This window comes from Ictalurus furcatus, chromosome 29 (assembly GCF_023375685.1).
Source record: "Ictalurus furcatus strain D&B chromosome 29, Billie_1.0, whole genome shotgun sequence".
NCBI lineage: Eukaryota > Metazoa > Chordata > Actinopteri > Siluriformes > Ictaluridae > Ictalurus > Ictalurus furcatus.
This window is the reverse complement of record NC_071283.1, coordinates 15,784,246-15,803,827: the sequence shown is the minus strand read 5'-3', so window position 1 is coordinate 15,803,827 and position 19,582 is coordinate 15,784,246. Positions and strand designations below refer to the sequence as shown.

The following is a 19,582-nucleotide window of genomic DNA, read 5'->3' as shown; positions in this document are numbered from 1 at the left end:
GATCAGATGTGTCATAGGCCTATACATAACACTACAGCACTCTGGGTAAATACATCCACACCCCCCCTTCCACACCCCCTCCATCCCCCGGCGGTACCGGTACGGTCCAATCCGAGCGCAAAACATAGAAAATCAGAATAAGGAGTTGTTGTTTTTTTTATGTTTGTTCAAAAATCAGACTCGGATGCAACAACCCAAACTTGTAGAATCGAAAATTAAACTGAGAGACAATTATCTGTTTGTGGATTATTCCAAAGAAATGGAAAATGAGAGTTTGAAGCGAATTGAACAAAGAACTGCAAAGAGTTACACGGAAAGAGACCAAGCACAGTCTGTCACGTGATGTAAATGATAATACCAGAATAAATGAACACTGGAGTTTATTCTCTGATACAGGGAAGATTACTGGCGCTTTTTAATAAGAAACACAACTATGTTTACATTTACTTACAAATAAAATAATTCAATAAGTTTATCAGTGCACGCCAAGGGATTTATTTTATGTTCTGAATATAAAAGTCTGATTGTATTTCTCCACATCTCCTAAAATGAGTAGGCTATATTTCTGGATTTAATTACATTAGACTGGAATTATTATTAGTAGTAGTATTATTCATTTGATGCGATATAAACCATTATGCTTCATCACTGTGGTAATGATTTATCATGTCATGACAGATGGAAGACTAGAGAGCTGATATAGATAAAGATATGCTGCAGATAGCTGGGCTGAAAACCGGAGAAGATTGATAAAGGTTCTAATTATATCAAATTATATTTATTTCTCAAGTTTATGCTTTTGTTCTTTTCATTTTTAAACTGATTCACAATCATGACGTACTAAAAATGTTGCCCGTTTAAGTATCTTCAGTGTAGTTAACTACTTTTTGTCAGTAACTTGTAGAGGAGAGAACTACTTTTTTAAAAGTTCAGCTTGACTTTAGCTTAACTTCATCAAACTATAAAAGCTACAATTTCCAGGTGATTTCCCCAACACTGATAGAGACACACTGATTTCCAAAGATTGTGGGCTTTATTAGTTTTGTACAGTATTTCTTCAGTTAAACCTTTAAACATTTTAACCATATTAGATTTATGTAATATTAATGCAATATATTAATGACTTGCTTAGCTTATTCAACATGCTACAATATTTCTTCATTAATTAATCATTCAATTTGAAGAAATCTGCTACTTTTTACTTGCTGATAATTGGTTTATTAACAAACTTTAAATCAACATGTTAAATGTTTAAGTTTCAGTCAATTCTAACAATAAGGATAAACATTGAGCATTAAAACATACCTGTAATATGAAACGCTGAAGGCTGGTGTTTCTTCAGTAGCTCCGTTTTAGATCTTCACTGCTTGTACACAACTCTCTACAAATCTGCTTACTTCACCTGTCCTCTTCTTAATATGGAGAAATTACAACATGGGTGACGCAGACTGATTTCCATTTTACTTTAACTTTACCTTAGACTCCAGACTGCTTATTTAAACAAAACCAAACACTGACCCATCCTCCTCAAATTTCAGCACAGAAAGGAGGTGAATGAGTTCATCAGGTTACCTTTAGTGAGGAACAGCCATGTGTCAATAATCAGATCCAACATTCAGCATACACGATATTATCATGGCTGCTTTATAAAATCATCACTGCCTCTTCTTGTACTACAGAGTATTATAATCATAAAGGAAGATCTACATGATGTATTAAAGGCCAGAAACGGGTCAGGACTAAATTCTTACACACCTTACAATGTAAAAGAAGCACATTGTGACTATGTATATGTGAATACATCCATCCATCTTCTACCACTTACTCCTTCTTCAGGATCATGGAGAACCTGGAGGCTATCCCAGGGAACATGGAGCACAAGGCGGGGTACACCCAGGACAGGGTGCCAATCCATCACAGGGCACAATCACATACACACTCACCCATTCATACACTTTGGACATGCCAGTCAGCCTACCATGTATGTCTTTGGACTGGGGGAAGGAAACCCCACAGCACAGGGAGAACGTGCAAACTCCACACGCACATGGCCCCTGTGGGAATCGAACCCCTGATCCTGGAGGTGTGAGGTGAACACGCTAACCACTAAGCCACCGTACACCCCTATTTGCATACATTTTCTTGGCAAATAAAAAGTAGCTCTGTTCTCCAGTGTTGGATGAACACATAAAACAAGCCTTCACATTGGACTCTACAACTATAATAACATAAGAGTCCTGTTTTACCTAGGAAAAGAAGTGTCACCTGACACTAGCCTTCAGTGTCACAGGTCTAAATGTCACAGAAAGAGTATCTTATTACACAGTTGAGAGTAAATCAAACCTGCAAATTAAATACTACATTAAATCCTAATAGTGCAAAACTGTCCACATTTCCTTATGTCCAGCAGTCAGAGAGCCTGTGCTGGGATTTGGAGTCAACACTTCTGTTACTCAGCTAGTGTAGCCTTCAGATGTTGGCATGGATCAGGTGATTGAGCGATTCACACCAACTAACCAACCCAGTTACTATTTAAAATCAGAGAGATCCAAAATACAACAAATTAACATTCTGAACTTTCAGCAGTTGCATGTCACAGCCGATGAAAATTAGACTCCACAAACTCAGTGGCTCTTTTTCTATAAGTTATAAAAGTAAGGCAGACTGGAAGCAGTCACATGCAAACCTCATCACCTGCTCACCAAACAGATGAACAAGTAGGAGGATCTTTACCTGTCATGGTGGTCATGATGATTATTCTAATAGGATTTTCAATTCACGTGTCTACATGAAAGTATATTTTTACTAATGAAATAAATCTGGTGTTTGGATCTGTAGCACCTGCTGTTTTGTTTGTGTTACTGATTGTTCTACTGCCGACTTCTGGTCAATGTAAGTATTGCAGTTAATATTAATTGTAGAATTGCACACTATAGGACGCTTATTTCTACAATGTCTACAGAATAGTTACTAAAGGTTTATATTCCTGTCACGTGAAGGAGGCGCGGACAGAAGCAAGTGCAGGTTAGGTAGTTTAACCAAAAAACAACAAGTCCAAAGTTTAATGCAAAAATCCACAACGTAAAACAGGCGGAGGTCAGGCGGCCAGACTCAACAAGACTCGGCAGAGAAACGAGAACAAAGTCAACACCAGGAACACAGACACGATATCACTGCTTGGTACAGACAGAGAATGTTGTGGATAAATCAACCTTTTCAGCCTAAGCCAAAAACTTCAGAGACAGAGGGGTTAGCAGATGTCAAAAAGTAAATAAACTTTATTGAAAACCAATCAAGTGTGAGAGTCTGCAGAAAGTCCAAATTATGCAAACACACACAGCCCTTTATATACCTTTCTCCACAGCGTAGTCATTGTAGGCGTGGTTTTGCCTTTCCTCATTAAAAACAGACCAATCTTCTTCACCACAATTAAATATTCATGTCTATGTGTTATCTTAAATTAGTGGAGCGTACCAATTGAGTTGTTTTTTCTCAAAACGATTTCATGAGGTCCGGTTTGTTTGTGTTACTGATTGTTCTACTGTCGACTTCTGGTCAATGTAAGTATTGCAGTTAATATTAATTGTAGAATTACTTTTTATAACACACCTTTCTTAATTCTGACTACAAAATAGTTACAAGGGGTTTATATTTAAAATTGTTTATTGATGATATTAATGTATATTATTAATGCCTTTAGGTACAGAAATGGAAACAAAACACAAGAAATGAGTATATATTTATAACTGTAGATTTGGAAGAAGAAAATTAAAGTAAAAGTGTCAAGTGCATTATATATGACTGTTCAAAGTACACACAGTGTATTTACAGGTTCTGATACAATCTTCTATATTAGAATTATTCTTTACTATGACACACTGATGCATTAAAGGGGTCATTTGATGCTGTTTAATGTTTTCCTTTTTATTTAGTGTGTAATCTATCTTTGTGTGCATGTATAAGATCTGCAAAGTTACAAAGCTCATCATCATCACAAAGGGATTTATTCTATCTAACAGAGAGCACTGCTCCAGACCCGCCTAAAACGCCTTGATTGAAGTCCAGATATTACTTCCGCAAACATCTGCGTCACTGTTTGAAATATTAGCATAATCCCGCCCAAAGGCAGGCACGAAGAAAGAAGGCGAGACTTCAGTGAATTGTTTGGCGTCATGTCGTGGGGACGCTGTGTGTTTCGATGTTTCGAAACCCCTTTGTTTGGCCTTATGAAAACAGACAAAATTAGGAATCGGTGGTTAAAATTTATTTAGAACGCTGTTCCTGAGCAGTACAACCCAAACGTTTGCTTGTGCGCAGCGCATTTTACGGAGGACGGCCTCCTGAACCTGGGAGAGTACAACGCAGGCTGTACACGAAGGCTACTCCTGAAAAATAGGGCGATTCTCACTTTGCTCGCACAATCTTGCACTTCTGAATCAGAACCTGGAAGTGTGAGATTATTTTCTGAAGAATCTGCTATTGACTGTTCGAATGTGGAGATTTGTGTTGTGGCCCAGGGCTCAGCTGTAGACCTCTGCTAATGTGCTAGCTAAAGTTTTGATATTCAGCTGTGGGAATTTTACTTATAAAATTCACCTCCAGGGCGCAGCGCTGCATGTGCGACTCGTGACACAGGCTCTGTGTGTGTGTGTGTGTGTGTGGTGTTGTCGCATTTAAGTGTTTAATTAAAGAGTTTTAGGTTACATTTTGTAGTAAGAGTATTTAGCTTTTCTTATTTAGAAACTCGATGGCTAACTTTTGGACAACTCTGTGACTTCTGTTGGTTATTTCACACCCAATCGTGGCTGTCTGCAAACCGCTGACTGGAACATGTATTCCAACCACCGAAAAACCTGGTTTATTCACAGAGGCTACTGCTGGACTTGTGCCCACTTGCTTTACCACCAAGCACAGACTCGACACTCTTAAAAAATGTCCCAAAGAGCCTATCGGTCGACCTAAGCCTCAAACAGACTAAAGGGAAAGGGAGGAAAAGCGGCTCAAGAGGAGAAGTACTCAAAAGGCTACAGAGAAGAGGTAGCAGATTGCCGTTACCTGATATAAACTTATCAAACGCTAGAGCCTTGGAGAAACCGGAACCCACTCAGAGTGTTTCAGGCAGGCCGGGAATAGAAGTACTGCAATAATGTATAGTATGTGAAAAATAATGTGTTTTTTAAGCATAAAAGCATGTTAACCTATTCTATTACACCCAACAAACAAAATAATTCACTTTTAACAAGGTTTAATCATCATATAACCCCTTTACACCCAGTATTGAACATACCCTCTTTGACTTTCTCCTTATCACTGTGTTCAGTGGCCTCTTGCAGCAAAAGCTGAACAGTTACATTTATTCATTTAGCAGACGCTTTTATCCAAAGCGACTTACAAATGAGGAAAATATTTCCTCATTAATATTAAAATAACATCTTAAATATTAAATATTTGCCAAAACATTGAAAACTGACTGTCAAAGTGGGCGTGTTCCAATCAGAGCAATTAAATATGTTTATTCCTCTACTTCTGGCTAATCTTGTCCTCTGACACTGCCTACTGATTAAAGCTTAAATGTTGTAGGTTAAATAAAATTTCAGTCAGTTTGAAATCTGCTTGACTTGAAGGTGAGCATTTAGACGTTACAGATCATCCTTTTTCTTGTGGAAGATGTTTCCATCTGGCTGCACCTTCCAGGTCACTGTGGTGTTCTCCAACATGCCTTTTTCCTCCAGTTTCTGTTTGATCTGAGGATCAGAATCAGGATTTAATTACTCAAGCCAAAAAGAAAAGGAATACGTGTCACCGAGAAGACAAGAAATAATAAAAGGAGCAAAATTCTTGAGAATAAAAGAAATGTGAGTGTAACAAATGCTAATATGGGTTTCTCCAAATTTCACAGACATCATGTGACTCACCTGATCTAAAATGGATGACTGCAAAGCAGGATCAAACACACTCCCATCAGACTTCACCTGCAGTCTCATTATCTGACTCCTCGCTGGGTAAACTGTGGAACACACACACACACACACACACACACACACACACACACACACACTTTAATTTCTCCATGATGTAAAGTTTTTCCTCTTCAGGACACTGCACCGTCTGAATGAATATTATGATATATGGCTTAACGAGTTAAATGTTAAATGAACATTAATTGCACAGACACTCCTTTATGTGTTAGATTTGATTGCGTTATCATTTTGTTTATGGTATATTTATATTTTTATACAGTAAAATTTCACAATCATATTTCTAAATGACTTTTTTCACCAAATGAAAACAAATTGTGTTTAATTTGAACTTCGTCTCCTTTCGTCTTCTTGTGCCGTCATTTGCTCATGAACTGTGAGCTACTTTCTGCTGCATTCAAATATTTTAATGAGCTCTCATCAACCATCCCTTCACTTTATTATCTCAAGGGAAGTTTGCTCGATATAGCGGTAAATTTCTGAGAGACAGTTTACCCAGAAGGCACTGAACACCAACAAATTGTAGATGAAGGTGTTTATAAGCATAAAAAGGAGCATTTATTATTATTATTATTATTATTATTATATCATGGCATTTTATTTTCACTTCCTTCTTTTGGCATCTAAAGATTTTCAAAAATGTGATTTTTTTTCAAACAAGATACAGAAAATGACAATAACAAAACTTAAATAAATATTTAATTCATTTTTGGGTTTTTTGAAGTCACCATTGATTTGATATTAGAAGCAATAGCAGAAAGAACAAAAGACTCACTGGTGTGACAGAAGAAATAGTGCAAGTCGGTGCATTGTACATCGTAGAACAGTCCGTTATACAGCACTCCACAGTTCTCACGGCCCCCATAATTATCAGGTTGTCCAGGAGCCCATGGGATGTTTGAAGCGTTGGTCCCGTCTGACCACTTCCAAGCGTTTCTGTAAAGCCCAATCCAGGAATCACCCTGTTTATCCCTCACCTGGCATAATATGTTGCTGTCTGAGCTGTTAAGAGAGCTGGCCAAGTCTGTGTGATGTGTTCGGCAGTAAGTTTGAGCTTGAGACCAGGTCATATAAGGACTAGTGATGCCGATGAACCTGGCAGCACCACTGAAATTAGCTGTGAAAAAATAAATATACAAAAGTCACGTCTCTGTCTCACAGACAATATGATACCAAGATACAACCCAAAATGTGAAAAACCAGCCATCAAACCAAGACTAGGCAAATTAACATCAGGACATTGACTCACCATTGTAGCATATGAAGGGTCTTAGTTGTGTACATGGTGCATCCCACCATGCACCATATGAAACTGCTAAACCACATGTTTCTTTTCCACCAGAATTATCAGGCTGTCCAGTGTACCAATAGGTATAACTGACATTCAGTGGGACATCGTTTAAGGACCAGTGCCAGCTATTGAGATCACTGTACAATCCGACCCAAGCATTTGTTGTCAGACCTTTGCTTGCTGCTTCTTTCTCAAATCGTAGCCAATCAGTATCACTTAGGATTGTTGCCAGGTCAGTGTACATCACCCTGCAGTAATTCTGTGCAACAGGCCAGGTCACCCATGTCATCATCAGGTCATAATTGTGAGGGACGGTTCTCAGGACGGATACAGTGACTGGGACCAGACCTGCTGGTGATATTATATTTTATGAAACACACAGTAAACTTTAACTGGTGAATATCTGAATATAGATAATCCTAATGGCTAAATTAAAGAATTAGCAATGTATAATGAACAATTCAATCCTGCAGTTCAGTTCCGTACACATGGCATATAAAATAAATCTGCATGCAGAGAACTGAATAAATGTAAATGAAAACATTATTGTGTGTCCAGCTAATTCTTAATTACTTTAATACAAATGTTTTAATTTATACAACATTATACTACACACTGGACTCTGGAATGGAAAAGTCTGGATTTTTGTGAATCTCTATTTATTTTTATCAGACTAACTTGCAAATAAATGATTTTAAATACTGTAGAACATCTGAGGTCAGAGTTCATATAAAGCTGCCATAAGTGCATTGTGAGTCGAGTAGTGGCTGTCAGAGCAGAGTATAATTAGGATATTTGTAGAGATGGATGCAAAGAGCAGAACATGTTTATTAGGGACAAAAAAACAAACAAAACAAAAAAAGAGAAAACAGTGTAAAACAAGGAGCTAAGTTAAAACTTGCAAGAACAAAAACCAAAATCTCACTAATCACAAAAACACGAACTCAAACTTGATGGACCGACAAACAAAGAGGGAACACAGGGAACTTCAATAAGGAGTCTAATAAGAAATATAACACCGGTGTGACTGATCATAACAGGAAATGGGGGAAACAGAAGAAGTGCGACACAGTGAGTGTCGGTGCCCTCTCGTGGTCCAGGGAGGAACTGCCTCTGGTGGGCTTCATCTCATCTACCAACCTCTTCATCAAATCAGTTTTATTATTTATTATACAAAGTTTATAAATTAAGTGTTATATCTTTAATTTCCAAACTGACAGGGTGCCAGTCCATCGCACAGTCACATACACACCAATGAGCCTACCATGCATGTCTTTGGACTGGGGGAGGAAACCGGAGTGGGAGAACATGCACTCTCCACACACACAGGGCCATAGTGGGAATCCAACCTCTGACCCTGGAGGTGTGAGGCAAACGTGCTAACCACTAAGCCACCGTGCGCCCTAAAATGCTCTAATTTGTCATGAAATTAGCGTGAACATGCTGTCTAAAGCAAATATAAATAAAATAAAAGAATTATAGTAGTTTGTGACAGATTGGTAAGAATAAAAAAGAAAATAAAAATTATGAGTAAAATAAATAAATAGCTAAACTTGTGCTGAAGTCAGTAAAATAGAGAAAGTTAGAAATTGAAAAATATAAAGAGACAGCAAATGATAAAGGCAGAGGAATATAAAGCTATTGTTTATTTACAGTTTAGTAAAATCAGATATAAATAGGGTTAGAGGTAAATGCAATATTAATGTGTGTAATATTAATTAGTGGTTTATAAAAATGCTCTCACCAGTGAGAAACAGGAGAAACAGATTCAGCTTCATGATGGACGGACAGCTGAGGAGTCAGAAAAAAAATCACAATCTGAAGGACAAAATAAAAGTATGTAAGTATCAAATACAAAGTGATTTATTTGTGCAACTTTGTAAATGATTCTCTAATCAAGCTTTCCATCATGATCATGATCAGGTGTCAGGTTAGAGCCGATAAGCTTGCGGGACTACAGCATCCATCAGCACTGCTGATGTTCACGTCACTCACCAAGTCACATGATCACAAACACCTGGAGCAGGTTTATGCACAATGCAGCACTAGTATTTAACTTGGAGCGGGGTGTGGGGGTGTGGATGTATTTACCCAGAATGCTGTAGTGTTATGTATAGGTCTATGGCACGTCTGATCATGCATTAATTTATCGCCTGCGCTACACTATACATCAGACAGTGGGAACGGACAGCGTTCAGACACGACATTCTTCTCTTCTTTATAGTTCTTCTCAGGCAGTTTCTATCGCGATATTGTTATTAAAATTGTCCAGAGCGTATTAGTGTAACACGAGACTGGATATTAATGCGCGAGCGCGAATCTCTTCCCAGGCGGAGTTCCTTCACTTTCGCACAAAACTCGGGGCGCTTTCGACATTCTCTCTGCTCTCGCACAGATACTGCGAGTGCACGCGCACACTCGGTCCTGTTGACTCAATCTCTACTTTCTCTAGAATGATCCAATCTCCTGTATTTAATGTTGTTAGAAGTTATCGACCAAACACAAGAAGACATCCCAGATGAAATTGTCGTTTAAGATTTGAGACAAAGCTTAAGTTTTCTTCTGATATAGTGGAGTAGAAATCTAAATACTCTGGAAAAGGTATATGAAGGCCACTCTGTTTAATCGGATTACACTTTCATAATCATCAAGCGCACTCCACTCACACATCGTCCAGAACAATATGTGGCTGTTAACGCGCAGTCACAGTTAATGGAGGTCTGATGTAGCCGAAACGTTAATGCATGATCAGATGTGTCATAGGCCTATACATAACACTACAGCACTCTGGGTAAATACATCCACACCCCCCCTTCCACACCCCCTCCATCCCCCGGCGGTACCGGTACGGTCCAATCCGAGCGCAAAACATAGAAAATCAGAATAAGGAGTTGTTGTTTTTTTTATGTTTGTTCAAAAATCAGACTCGGATGCAACAACCCAAACTTGTAGAATCGAAAATTAAACTGAGAGACAATTATCTGTTTGTGGATTATTCCAAAGAAATGGAAAATGAGAGTTTGAAGCGAATTGAACAAAGAACTGCAAAGAGTTACACGGAAAGAGACCAAGCACAGTCTGTCACGTGATGTAAATGATAATACCAGAATAAATGAACACTGGAGTTTATTCTCTGATACAGGGAAGATTACTGGCGCTTTTTAATAAGAAACACAACTATGTTTACATTTACTTACAAATAAAATAATTCAATAAGTTTATCAGTGCACGCCAAGGGATTTATTTTATGTTCTGAATATAAAAGTCTGATTGTATTTCTCCACATCTCCTAAAATGAGTAGGCTATATTTCTGGATTTAATTACATTAGACTGGAATTATTATTATTAGTAGTATTATTCATTTGATGCGATATAAACCATTATGCTTCATCACTGTGGTAATGATTTATCATGTCATGACAGATGGAAGACTAGAGAGCTGATATAGATAAAGATATGCTGCAGATAGCTGGGCTGAAAACCGGAGAAGATTGATAAAGGTTCTAATTATATCAAATTATATTTATTTCTCAAGTTTATGCTTTTGTTCTTTTTATTTTTAAATGGATTCACAATCATGACGTACTAAAAATGTTGCCCGTTTAAGTATCTTCAGTGTAGTTAACTACTTTTTGTCAGTAACTTGTAGAGGAGAGAACTACTTTTTTAAAAGTTCAGCTTGACTTTAGCTTAACTTCATCAAACTATAAAAGCTACAATTTCCAGGTGATTTCCCCAACACTGATAGAGACACACTGATTTCCAAAGATTGTGGGCTTTATTAGTTTTGTACAGTATTTCTTCAATTAAACCTTTAAACATTTTAACCATATTAGATTTATGTAATATTAATGCAATATATTAATGACTTGCTTAGCTTATTCAACATGCTACAATATTTCTTCATTAATTAATCATTCAGTTTGAAGAAATCTGCTACTTTTTACTTGCTGATAATTGGTTTATTAACAAACTTTAAATCAACGTGTTAAATGTTTAAGTTTCAGTCAATTCTAACAATAAGGATAAACATTGAGCATTAAAACATACCTGTAATATGAAACTCTGAAGGCTGGTGTTTCTTCAGTAGCTCCGTTTTAGATCTTCACTGCTTGTACACAACTCTCTACAAATCTGCTTACTTCACCTGTCCTCTTCTTAATATGGAGAAATTACAACATGGGTGATGCAGACTGATTTCCATTTTACTTTAACTTTACCTTAGATTCCATGCTTATTTAAACAAAACCAAACACTGGCCCATCCTCCTCAAATTTCAGCACAGAAAGGAGGTGAATGAGTTCATCAGGTTACCTTTAGTGAGGAACAGCCATGTGTCAATAATCAGATCCAACATTCAGCATACACGATATTATCATGGCTGCTTTATAAAATCATCACTGCCTCTTCTTGTACTACAGAGTATTATAATCATAAAGGAAGATCTACATGATGTATTAAAGGCCAGAAACAGGTCAGGACTAAATTCTTACACACCTTACAATGTAAAAAAAGCACATTGTGACTATTTGAATACATTTTCTTGGCAAATAAAAAGTAGCTCTGTTCTCCAGTGTTGGATTAACACGTAAAACAAGCCTTCACATTGGACTCTACAACTATAATAACATAAGAGTCCTGTTTTACCTAGGAAAAGAAGTGTCATCTGACACTAGCCTTCAGTGTCACAGGTCTAAATGTCACAGAAAGAGTATCTTATTACACAGTTGAGGGTAAATCAAACCTGCAAATTAAATACTACATTAAATCCTAATGTCAGTGCAAAACTGTCCACATTTCCTTATGTCCAGCAGTCAGAGAGCCTGTGCTGGGATTTGGAGTCAACACTTCTGTTACTCAGCTAGTGCAGCCTTCAGATGTTGGCATGAAGCAGGTGATTGAGCGATTCACACCAACTAACCAACCCAGTTACTATTTAAAATCAGAGAGATCCAAAATACAACAAATTAACATTCTGAACTTTCAGCAGTTGCATGTCACAGCCAATGAAAATTAGACTCCACAAACTCAGTGGCTCTTTTTCTATAAGTTATAAAAGCAAGGCAGACTGGAAACAGTCACATGCAAACCTCATCACCTGCTCACCAAACAGATGAACAAGTAGGAGGATCTTTACCTGTCATGGTGGTCATGATGATGGTTCTAATAGGATTTTCAATGCATGTGTCTACATGAAAGTATATTTTTACTAATGAAATAAATCTGGTGTTTGGATCTGTAGCACCTCCAGTTTTGTTTGTGTTACTGATTGTTCTACTGCCTTCTGGTCAATGTAAGTATTGCAGTTAATATTAATTGTAGAATTACATTTTATATAACACCTTTCTGAATTCTCAACCTTTGCTTTGTTTGCTGCTGCTATGAGGACAGTTTTGAAGTGATGTGGTGATTGAAGGGTGGATTCTGGAATCCCCTGCCTATATATATATGGATTCTTTGAGTGATTTGAATGGCTTCTTCAAGCTTCTGAGATTTACTATTCTTATTTAAAGCATTTATTTTACTTTTCATCATCAATCACTAGAGAATAATGACAAATATTGTCTGAACTTCTTACTGAGAGAAAGTACATCTAATCAGTACATTTTGGGAAAGTTTCCTGGTCAGAGCTAAAGCTTGACCGAATCCAACCTTGAGGAATCTGTGTATCTGTGTGTGCAGTTTGTTGTCACGGGACGTTCCGAGGTGAACTGACCATCTGACGAGACAACTTGAGCCCAAAAACTCAGATTGATGACCTCAGTGGTTCAGGATGTGACTGACGTCCAGATAATCGATATTCTTCTGACGCACAGCCATACGTGGAAATTTTCCAAATTTATCTATACCTTAAACAATCAGAATCATTCAACCTGACGTAATGACTAGCTCAGTGATTGTGTGAAAGTATAATTGTTGATGTGATGAGTGTGTACACAGAGCGGCCTACGAACTCCTTGCTGAGTGTGAAGCTGACTTCTGCAGATGAAACTGCAAACTATTCTTCAGTAAAATTTTCTTCAGTTGATTTGCATCTCTTGACTCCGGGCCTTCATTCATCATTTCTGGTCCTTGGGTCTTTAACTGTAAATTCCCCTACATGATGATGTGTAGTTATGGATGAATATAAAACACCTTTACTGAATTAATAGCAGCAGACCATAAGAAGCTTAATTCTATTATAGCTATAAAATAGTCACAAAAGTTTTTTCCCCATTTTTTTATTGGCTAAATTATGTATATTCTTAATGTTTGCATAGAAAATAGCATTAGGTGGGTACTATATGATTAAAAGAAGAAAAAAATACAATAATTGCAGTAAGTACATTAAATTTGACTGTTTAAGGCATACAATTTATTTAAAAAGTTCTATCGCTCATTCGACAGGAAACCAGAGGAAAAATGTAGAGGAATCTTAATCATAATTATTTCAGAATTATGGATCTAGAAAGGAACTACAGAGTATTATAATCATAAAGGAAGATCTACATGATGTATTAAAGGACAGAAACAGGTCAGGACTAAATTCTTACACACCTTACAATTTTAGGAGAAGCGCATTGTGACTATTTGAATACATTTTCTTGGCAAATAAAAAGTAGCTCTGTTCTCCAGTGTTGGATTAACACGTAAAACAAGCCTTCGCATTGGACTCTACAACTATAATAACATAAGAGTCCTGTTTTACCTAGGAAAAGAAGTGTCACCTGACACCAGCCTTCAGTGTCACAGGTCTAAATGTCACAGAAAGAGTATCTTATTACCAGCGTTGGGAAGGTTAATTTATAAATGTATTCCATTACAGTTTCAAATTACTTCATAAAAATGTAAACAGTAACGTAATCCAAGTAGAACTCTATGAAAGTTATGTAATCTGATTACTTTTGGATGACATCAAGGTCACATATGTAAATAAAGTCAAGAGAAAAGCAATATGATCTAAAATACTTTTAGAGATTATTTTAAGCTTAAAACATGTCAATGTTTGGATTTGTTTTAAAGAACTAAATCACTAAAAGTTCACTGTCCCTGATGTTGTTAACATTACATCACAAAAGCTAGGGTGACCATATTCTGGTTTTCCAAAAAGAGGACACTTTTTTATTTGGGGGGGGGGGGGGGCAATGATGTTCCAAACAGTGTTACTATGAATGCAGACTTTATACACTGAAAAGGCATCACATAAGTACATATAGAATATATATAAATAAAATTGGTTTCACTCTGCACACGTTTTATATTTTTTCCTTTTTTTTTCTCTCGAATGTCCATGGAATAAAATAAAATATCAGATGGCACGAGTGTACCTTCTACCATCATTTAAACATTTGAATGACCATGTGATAACATTAAAAATGACTTTATATGGTTATAGGTGTTGTTTCCACTCAGGACAGCTGACATTTGCTGCTATTGTCAAGTAACTGACGCTGAATACACCAGCGCTTCACCTTCCCAGGTTCACTGAGAGAACTGGTCTCGTCTCAAAATGCACCATTTCAGACAGGCTTTCCAGTGACTGTGTTTATGTCTCATTTTATTGTTTGTGGTGTTTTTAAGCCTGCATTGAGTGCCTCTGTTTGTTTGTTTTTGCCAAACTGATAATAATAATAATAATAATAATAATAATATTTTCCTATTATTTTCTTCAGTTGATTTGCATCTCTTGACTCCGGGCCTTCATTCATCATTTCTGGTCCTTGGGTCTTTAACTGTAAATTCCCCTACATGATGATGTGTAGTTATGGATGAATATAAAACACCTTTACTGAATTAATAGTAGCAGACCATAAGAAGCTTAATTCTATTATAGCTATAAAATAGTCACAAAAGTTTTTTTTTCCCCATTTTTTTATTGGCTAAATTATGTATATTCTTAATGTTTGCATAGAAAATAGCATTAGGTGGGTACTATATGATTAAAAGAAGAAAAAAAAATACAATAATTGCAGTAAGTACATTAAATTTGACTGTTTAAGGCACACAATTTATTTAAAAAGTTCTATCACATTCAATAACTTCTATATGCTTGTACACAACTCTCTAAAAAGCTTACCCTTCAAATTAAATACTACATTAAATCCTAATGTCAGTGCAAAACTGTCCACTTCCTTATGTCCAGCAGTCAGAGAGCCTGTGCTGGGATTTGGAGTCAACACTTCTGTTACTCAGCTAGTGCAGCCTTCAGATGTTGGCATGAAGCAGGTGATTGAGCGATTCACACCAACTAACCAACCCAGTTACTATTTAAAATCAGAGAGATCCAAAACACAACAAATTAACATTCTGAACTTTCAGCAGTTGCATGTCACAGCCAATGAAAACTAGACTCCACAAATGTCATGGTGGTGATGATGATTGTTCTAATAGGATTTTCAGTGCATGTGTCTACATGAAAGTATATTTTTACTAATGAAATAAATCTGGTGTTTGGATCTGTAGCACCTGCAGTTTTGTTTGTGTTACTGATTGTTCTACTGCCGACTTCTGGTCAATGTAAGTATTGCAGTTAATATGATCTGTAGAATTACATTTTATAGAACACCTTTCTAAATTCTGACCCTTTGCTGTTTGCTGCTGATATGAAGACAGTTTTGAAGTGACATGATGTGTGTGATGATAATTGTTATGGATGAATATCAAACACATACTGAATTAATAGTAGCAGACCATAAGAAGCTTAATTCTATAATGGCTACAAAGTAATGACAAACTGTTTATTTGTCATTAGATATATTATCTATATTCTTAATGGCTGTTGGTACAGAAAATAGAAACAAAATATATAATTATAGCATGAAGTCAGTGCTACGTATATAGTTAAAAGAAGAAACAAGTGACAGTAATAGTAGCAATTAAGTATTAAATATGACCATTCAAGACTCACAGATTCTACCACACTCTATATCTTATATATGAAAATGTTATATATGATTTTATTTTATTCTACAGTATATGATAATTTGGAGCCTGTGTTTCATTATTTTATCATGCCCCGTTCATCATTGTCGTTGAGTGTTGCCAGTTGGAGCAAAAACTGAGTGTGTTAAATATCAAATATTTGCTTTCAAAATGCCAAACAATGACACCCTTCCTACTAATTTAAAGCCTAACTGTTGTAGGATATATATCTGCTTAATGTGAAGGTGATCATTTAAATGTTACAACTCATCATCATCCTTCTTCTTGTGGAAGATGTTTCCATCTGGCTGCACCCTCCAGCTCACTGTGGAGTTCTCCAACATGCCTTTTTCCTCCAGTTTCTGTTTGATCTGAAAAAACAGAATCAGAATTTGATTACCTGATCACAAAAGAGAAGGAATACATGCCTCCAACATGTCCAGAGTTAATAAATGGAAGGAGCAAAATTCTTGAGAATAACAAATTTGAGCAGGTGAGCAGCGAGCTTTCACAAGCTCACAAGCTTTCACAAGCTTTCAGACACGTTGTGCGACTCACCTGCTCGAACATTAACGACTGCACAGCAGGATCAAACACACTCCCATCAGACTTCACCTGCAGTTTTATTATCTGCTGTTTCCTCACTGGTAGGATTGTGGAAAACACACACACACACACAGTGAGAGAGAGCCTGAATAATAAGTTAAAAACATGGTTATGTAAAGCAAAGTATCTCCTTGTGTCCTCTCTACCACAGTGGAGAATTCTTCTGACACTCTTACATGATTAAACTGTCATCTGTCCTCAGTGATTCATATTTTAGGGTTTCCTTTTAAAGATTTTATCACTTAACCAATGAGACAAAGTATTTTATTCTTTTAGAACCTTTTTTCTTAACTTATTCCAGATTTGGTCAAGCCTTGATCTATGTTCTGTGTCTTGACCCCTCGCTTCTTTTTTGACCACGTTTTTGCCCATCATTTGGATTTGTCTGCCTGTCTCTCCTTAAATAAAGCTTTTAACTGCACTTGCATCTGTCTCCATCCACATTACATGACATAACCATTGACTTGATATTAGTATAACTGGTCAAGAAAACAAAAGTCTCACTGGATTGACAGACGAAATAGGCAATCAGGCCACAAAAATAATCATTAAACTGTACATTAATAGCTGATGCACAGTTTTGATTGCCTCCTTGATTAGCAGGTTCTCCAGGCAACCATGAGAGGTTCAAAGCCTTGGTCCCGTCAGACCATTTCCATGTGTCTCTATATAGGCCAATCCAAGAAGAACCCTGGATATTGAACAGCTGCAATAAATAGTTTTGATCTGAGCTGTTCAGAGAGATGGCCAAGTCTGTGTGATGTGTTCGGCAGTAAGCCTGAGCTTGAGGCCAGGTCAGCAGAGGACTAGTGATGCCGATGAACTTGGCAGCACCACTGAAATTACCTGTGACAAAAAAGTAAACAAAAGGGGATTGTCTCTGTCTGCACCTGTCTCACAGAAAATATGATACCAAGATACAACCCAAAATAAAAACCAGCCATAAACTGAGACTAAGCAAATTAAAAATCAGGATCTTGACTCACCATTGTAGCATATGAAGGGTCTTAGGGCTGCACAGTCTACATCACCCCATTGACCAGATGTGCCTAGTGCAGCACATGCTTCTTTTCCACCACCATTATTAGGCTCTCCAGGGTACCAATTGGTATAAGGGACATTCTTCAGTGGGAGGTCATTTAAGGACCAGCGCCAGCTATTGATATCATTGTACAATCCGACCCAGGCATATCCTACAAAACCTTTGCTTGCTGCTTCTTGCTTTAGTCTTAACCGATCATCATCACTTGCGACTGTTGCCAGGTCAGTGTACATTGCCCTGCAGTATTTCTGAGCATCTGCCCACGTGTACTGCTTCATGACTATGTGATATTTGTGAAGGGCGGTTTTCTGGATGGATACAGCAACAGGGAGAAGACCTGTTGGTGACATTTCATTTTATAATTTTAGTATACAGTTGCATTACAACAGAGTGGATTTGACAGAGAAATAGTGAGGGGCAATAAAAGGGGTAGGCCATGTCAAATAAAGTTTGGAAATTCAGTTTTGAGGTCCAGCCCTTTTGTTCTGGTCCAGCCATTACCATTAAAAATGTGAATTATGATTTAAATAACATAAGTAATAAACACACACACACACACATATATATACATATATATATACACATATATACACACATATATATATACACACATATATACACACACACACACACATTATATATATATATATATATATATATATATATATATATATATATATATATATATATATATATATATATATATATATATATATATATGCAGCAGTTTAGACATTAATGGCTGTGTATTGAGTTATTTTGAGGGGACAGCAAATTGACACTGTTACACAAGCTGCACACTCACTACTTTACATTGTAGCAAAGTGTCATTTCTTCAGTGTTGTCACATGAAAAGATATCATCAAATATTTACAAAAATGTGAGGGGTGTACTCACTTTTGTGAGATACTGTATATATGCTAAAATAAACAATTACTACAATAATATATGAATGCATGTAACAACCCTGAATACACCCGTGTGTGTGCGTGACAGACAGATCAGTTTATTTATTTATGTAATAAATGTGCTCACCAGTAAGGTATAGGAACAGAAAAAGATTTGTCTTCATGATGAACACCTAGCTGTGGAGTGAAAAAAAAAAGTTGAGAACAAATATACAAGATTGCATAAATTTACATACAGAACTGAATCATGCAATATCATTTTATTACTGCTTCATCAGACTGAATTAACTTATAGCACTCCTATGCCCAGCAGCAGATGGTGCAGTTTATTCAGAATAGCTACCAGTATTTCAAAAAGATGTTACAGATCTTCCTGAGCAGTGGTGTAGCTAGGGGAGGGGTGCATTTTGGGTTTAAGCTCGCCTGAAAAATGTTCCCATTCCAAATGCTTATTTCTGTCACTATAATCATGGCATGTTTGTTGGTGCCAGATGGGCTGGTTTGAGTATCTCCTGGAATTTCCACACACAACAGTCTCTAGTAGATAGTGAGACTTAAAAAGGATAAACCAACACAGACCAGAGAGCTGCCTATGGGAGAAAAGAGGAAATTTCTATCAAAGCACAAGCACTGGGCATAGAGAATACAACTATTTGGAATGTCCTGAAAAAGAATGAAAGCACTGGTGTACTAACAACCAGATATCAAACACGTCAGCCAAAGAAAAGAACAGCAGTTCCTGACAAACATTGTGAGAACTCTGAAGAAAAACCCAAAAACAACATTTAGTGTCATCACTAAAGATGTAAACCACTCATCGGCAGTAAGGATCGGAAAATCCAGACAGGAATTCAC

The 19,582-nt window shown here is 36.9% G+C and overlaps 1 protein-coding gene across 1 annotated transcript; it reads right to left on the bottom strand.

The window, feature by feature from the left end:
• Positions 1 to 16,431: 16,431 nt before the first annotated feature.
• Positions 16,432 to 18,097, bottom strand: LOC128604055 (C-type lectin lectoxin-Lio2-like). Its single transcript, XM_053618827.1, has 4 exons — positions 18,051 to 18,097; positions 17,282 to 17,667; positions 16,730 to 16,815; positions 16,432 to 16,542 (listed from the first exon to the last, which is right to left on the bottom strand). Exons 1-4 carry the CDS (start codon positions 18,095 to 18,097, stop codon positions 16,432 to 16,434), a joined length of 630 nt encoding a protein of 209 aa, XP_053474802.1.
• Between the last annotated feature and the right edge of the window lie 1,485 nt (positions 18,098 to 19,582).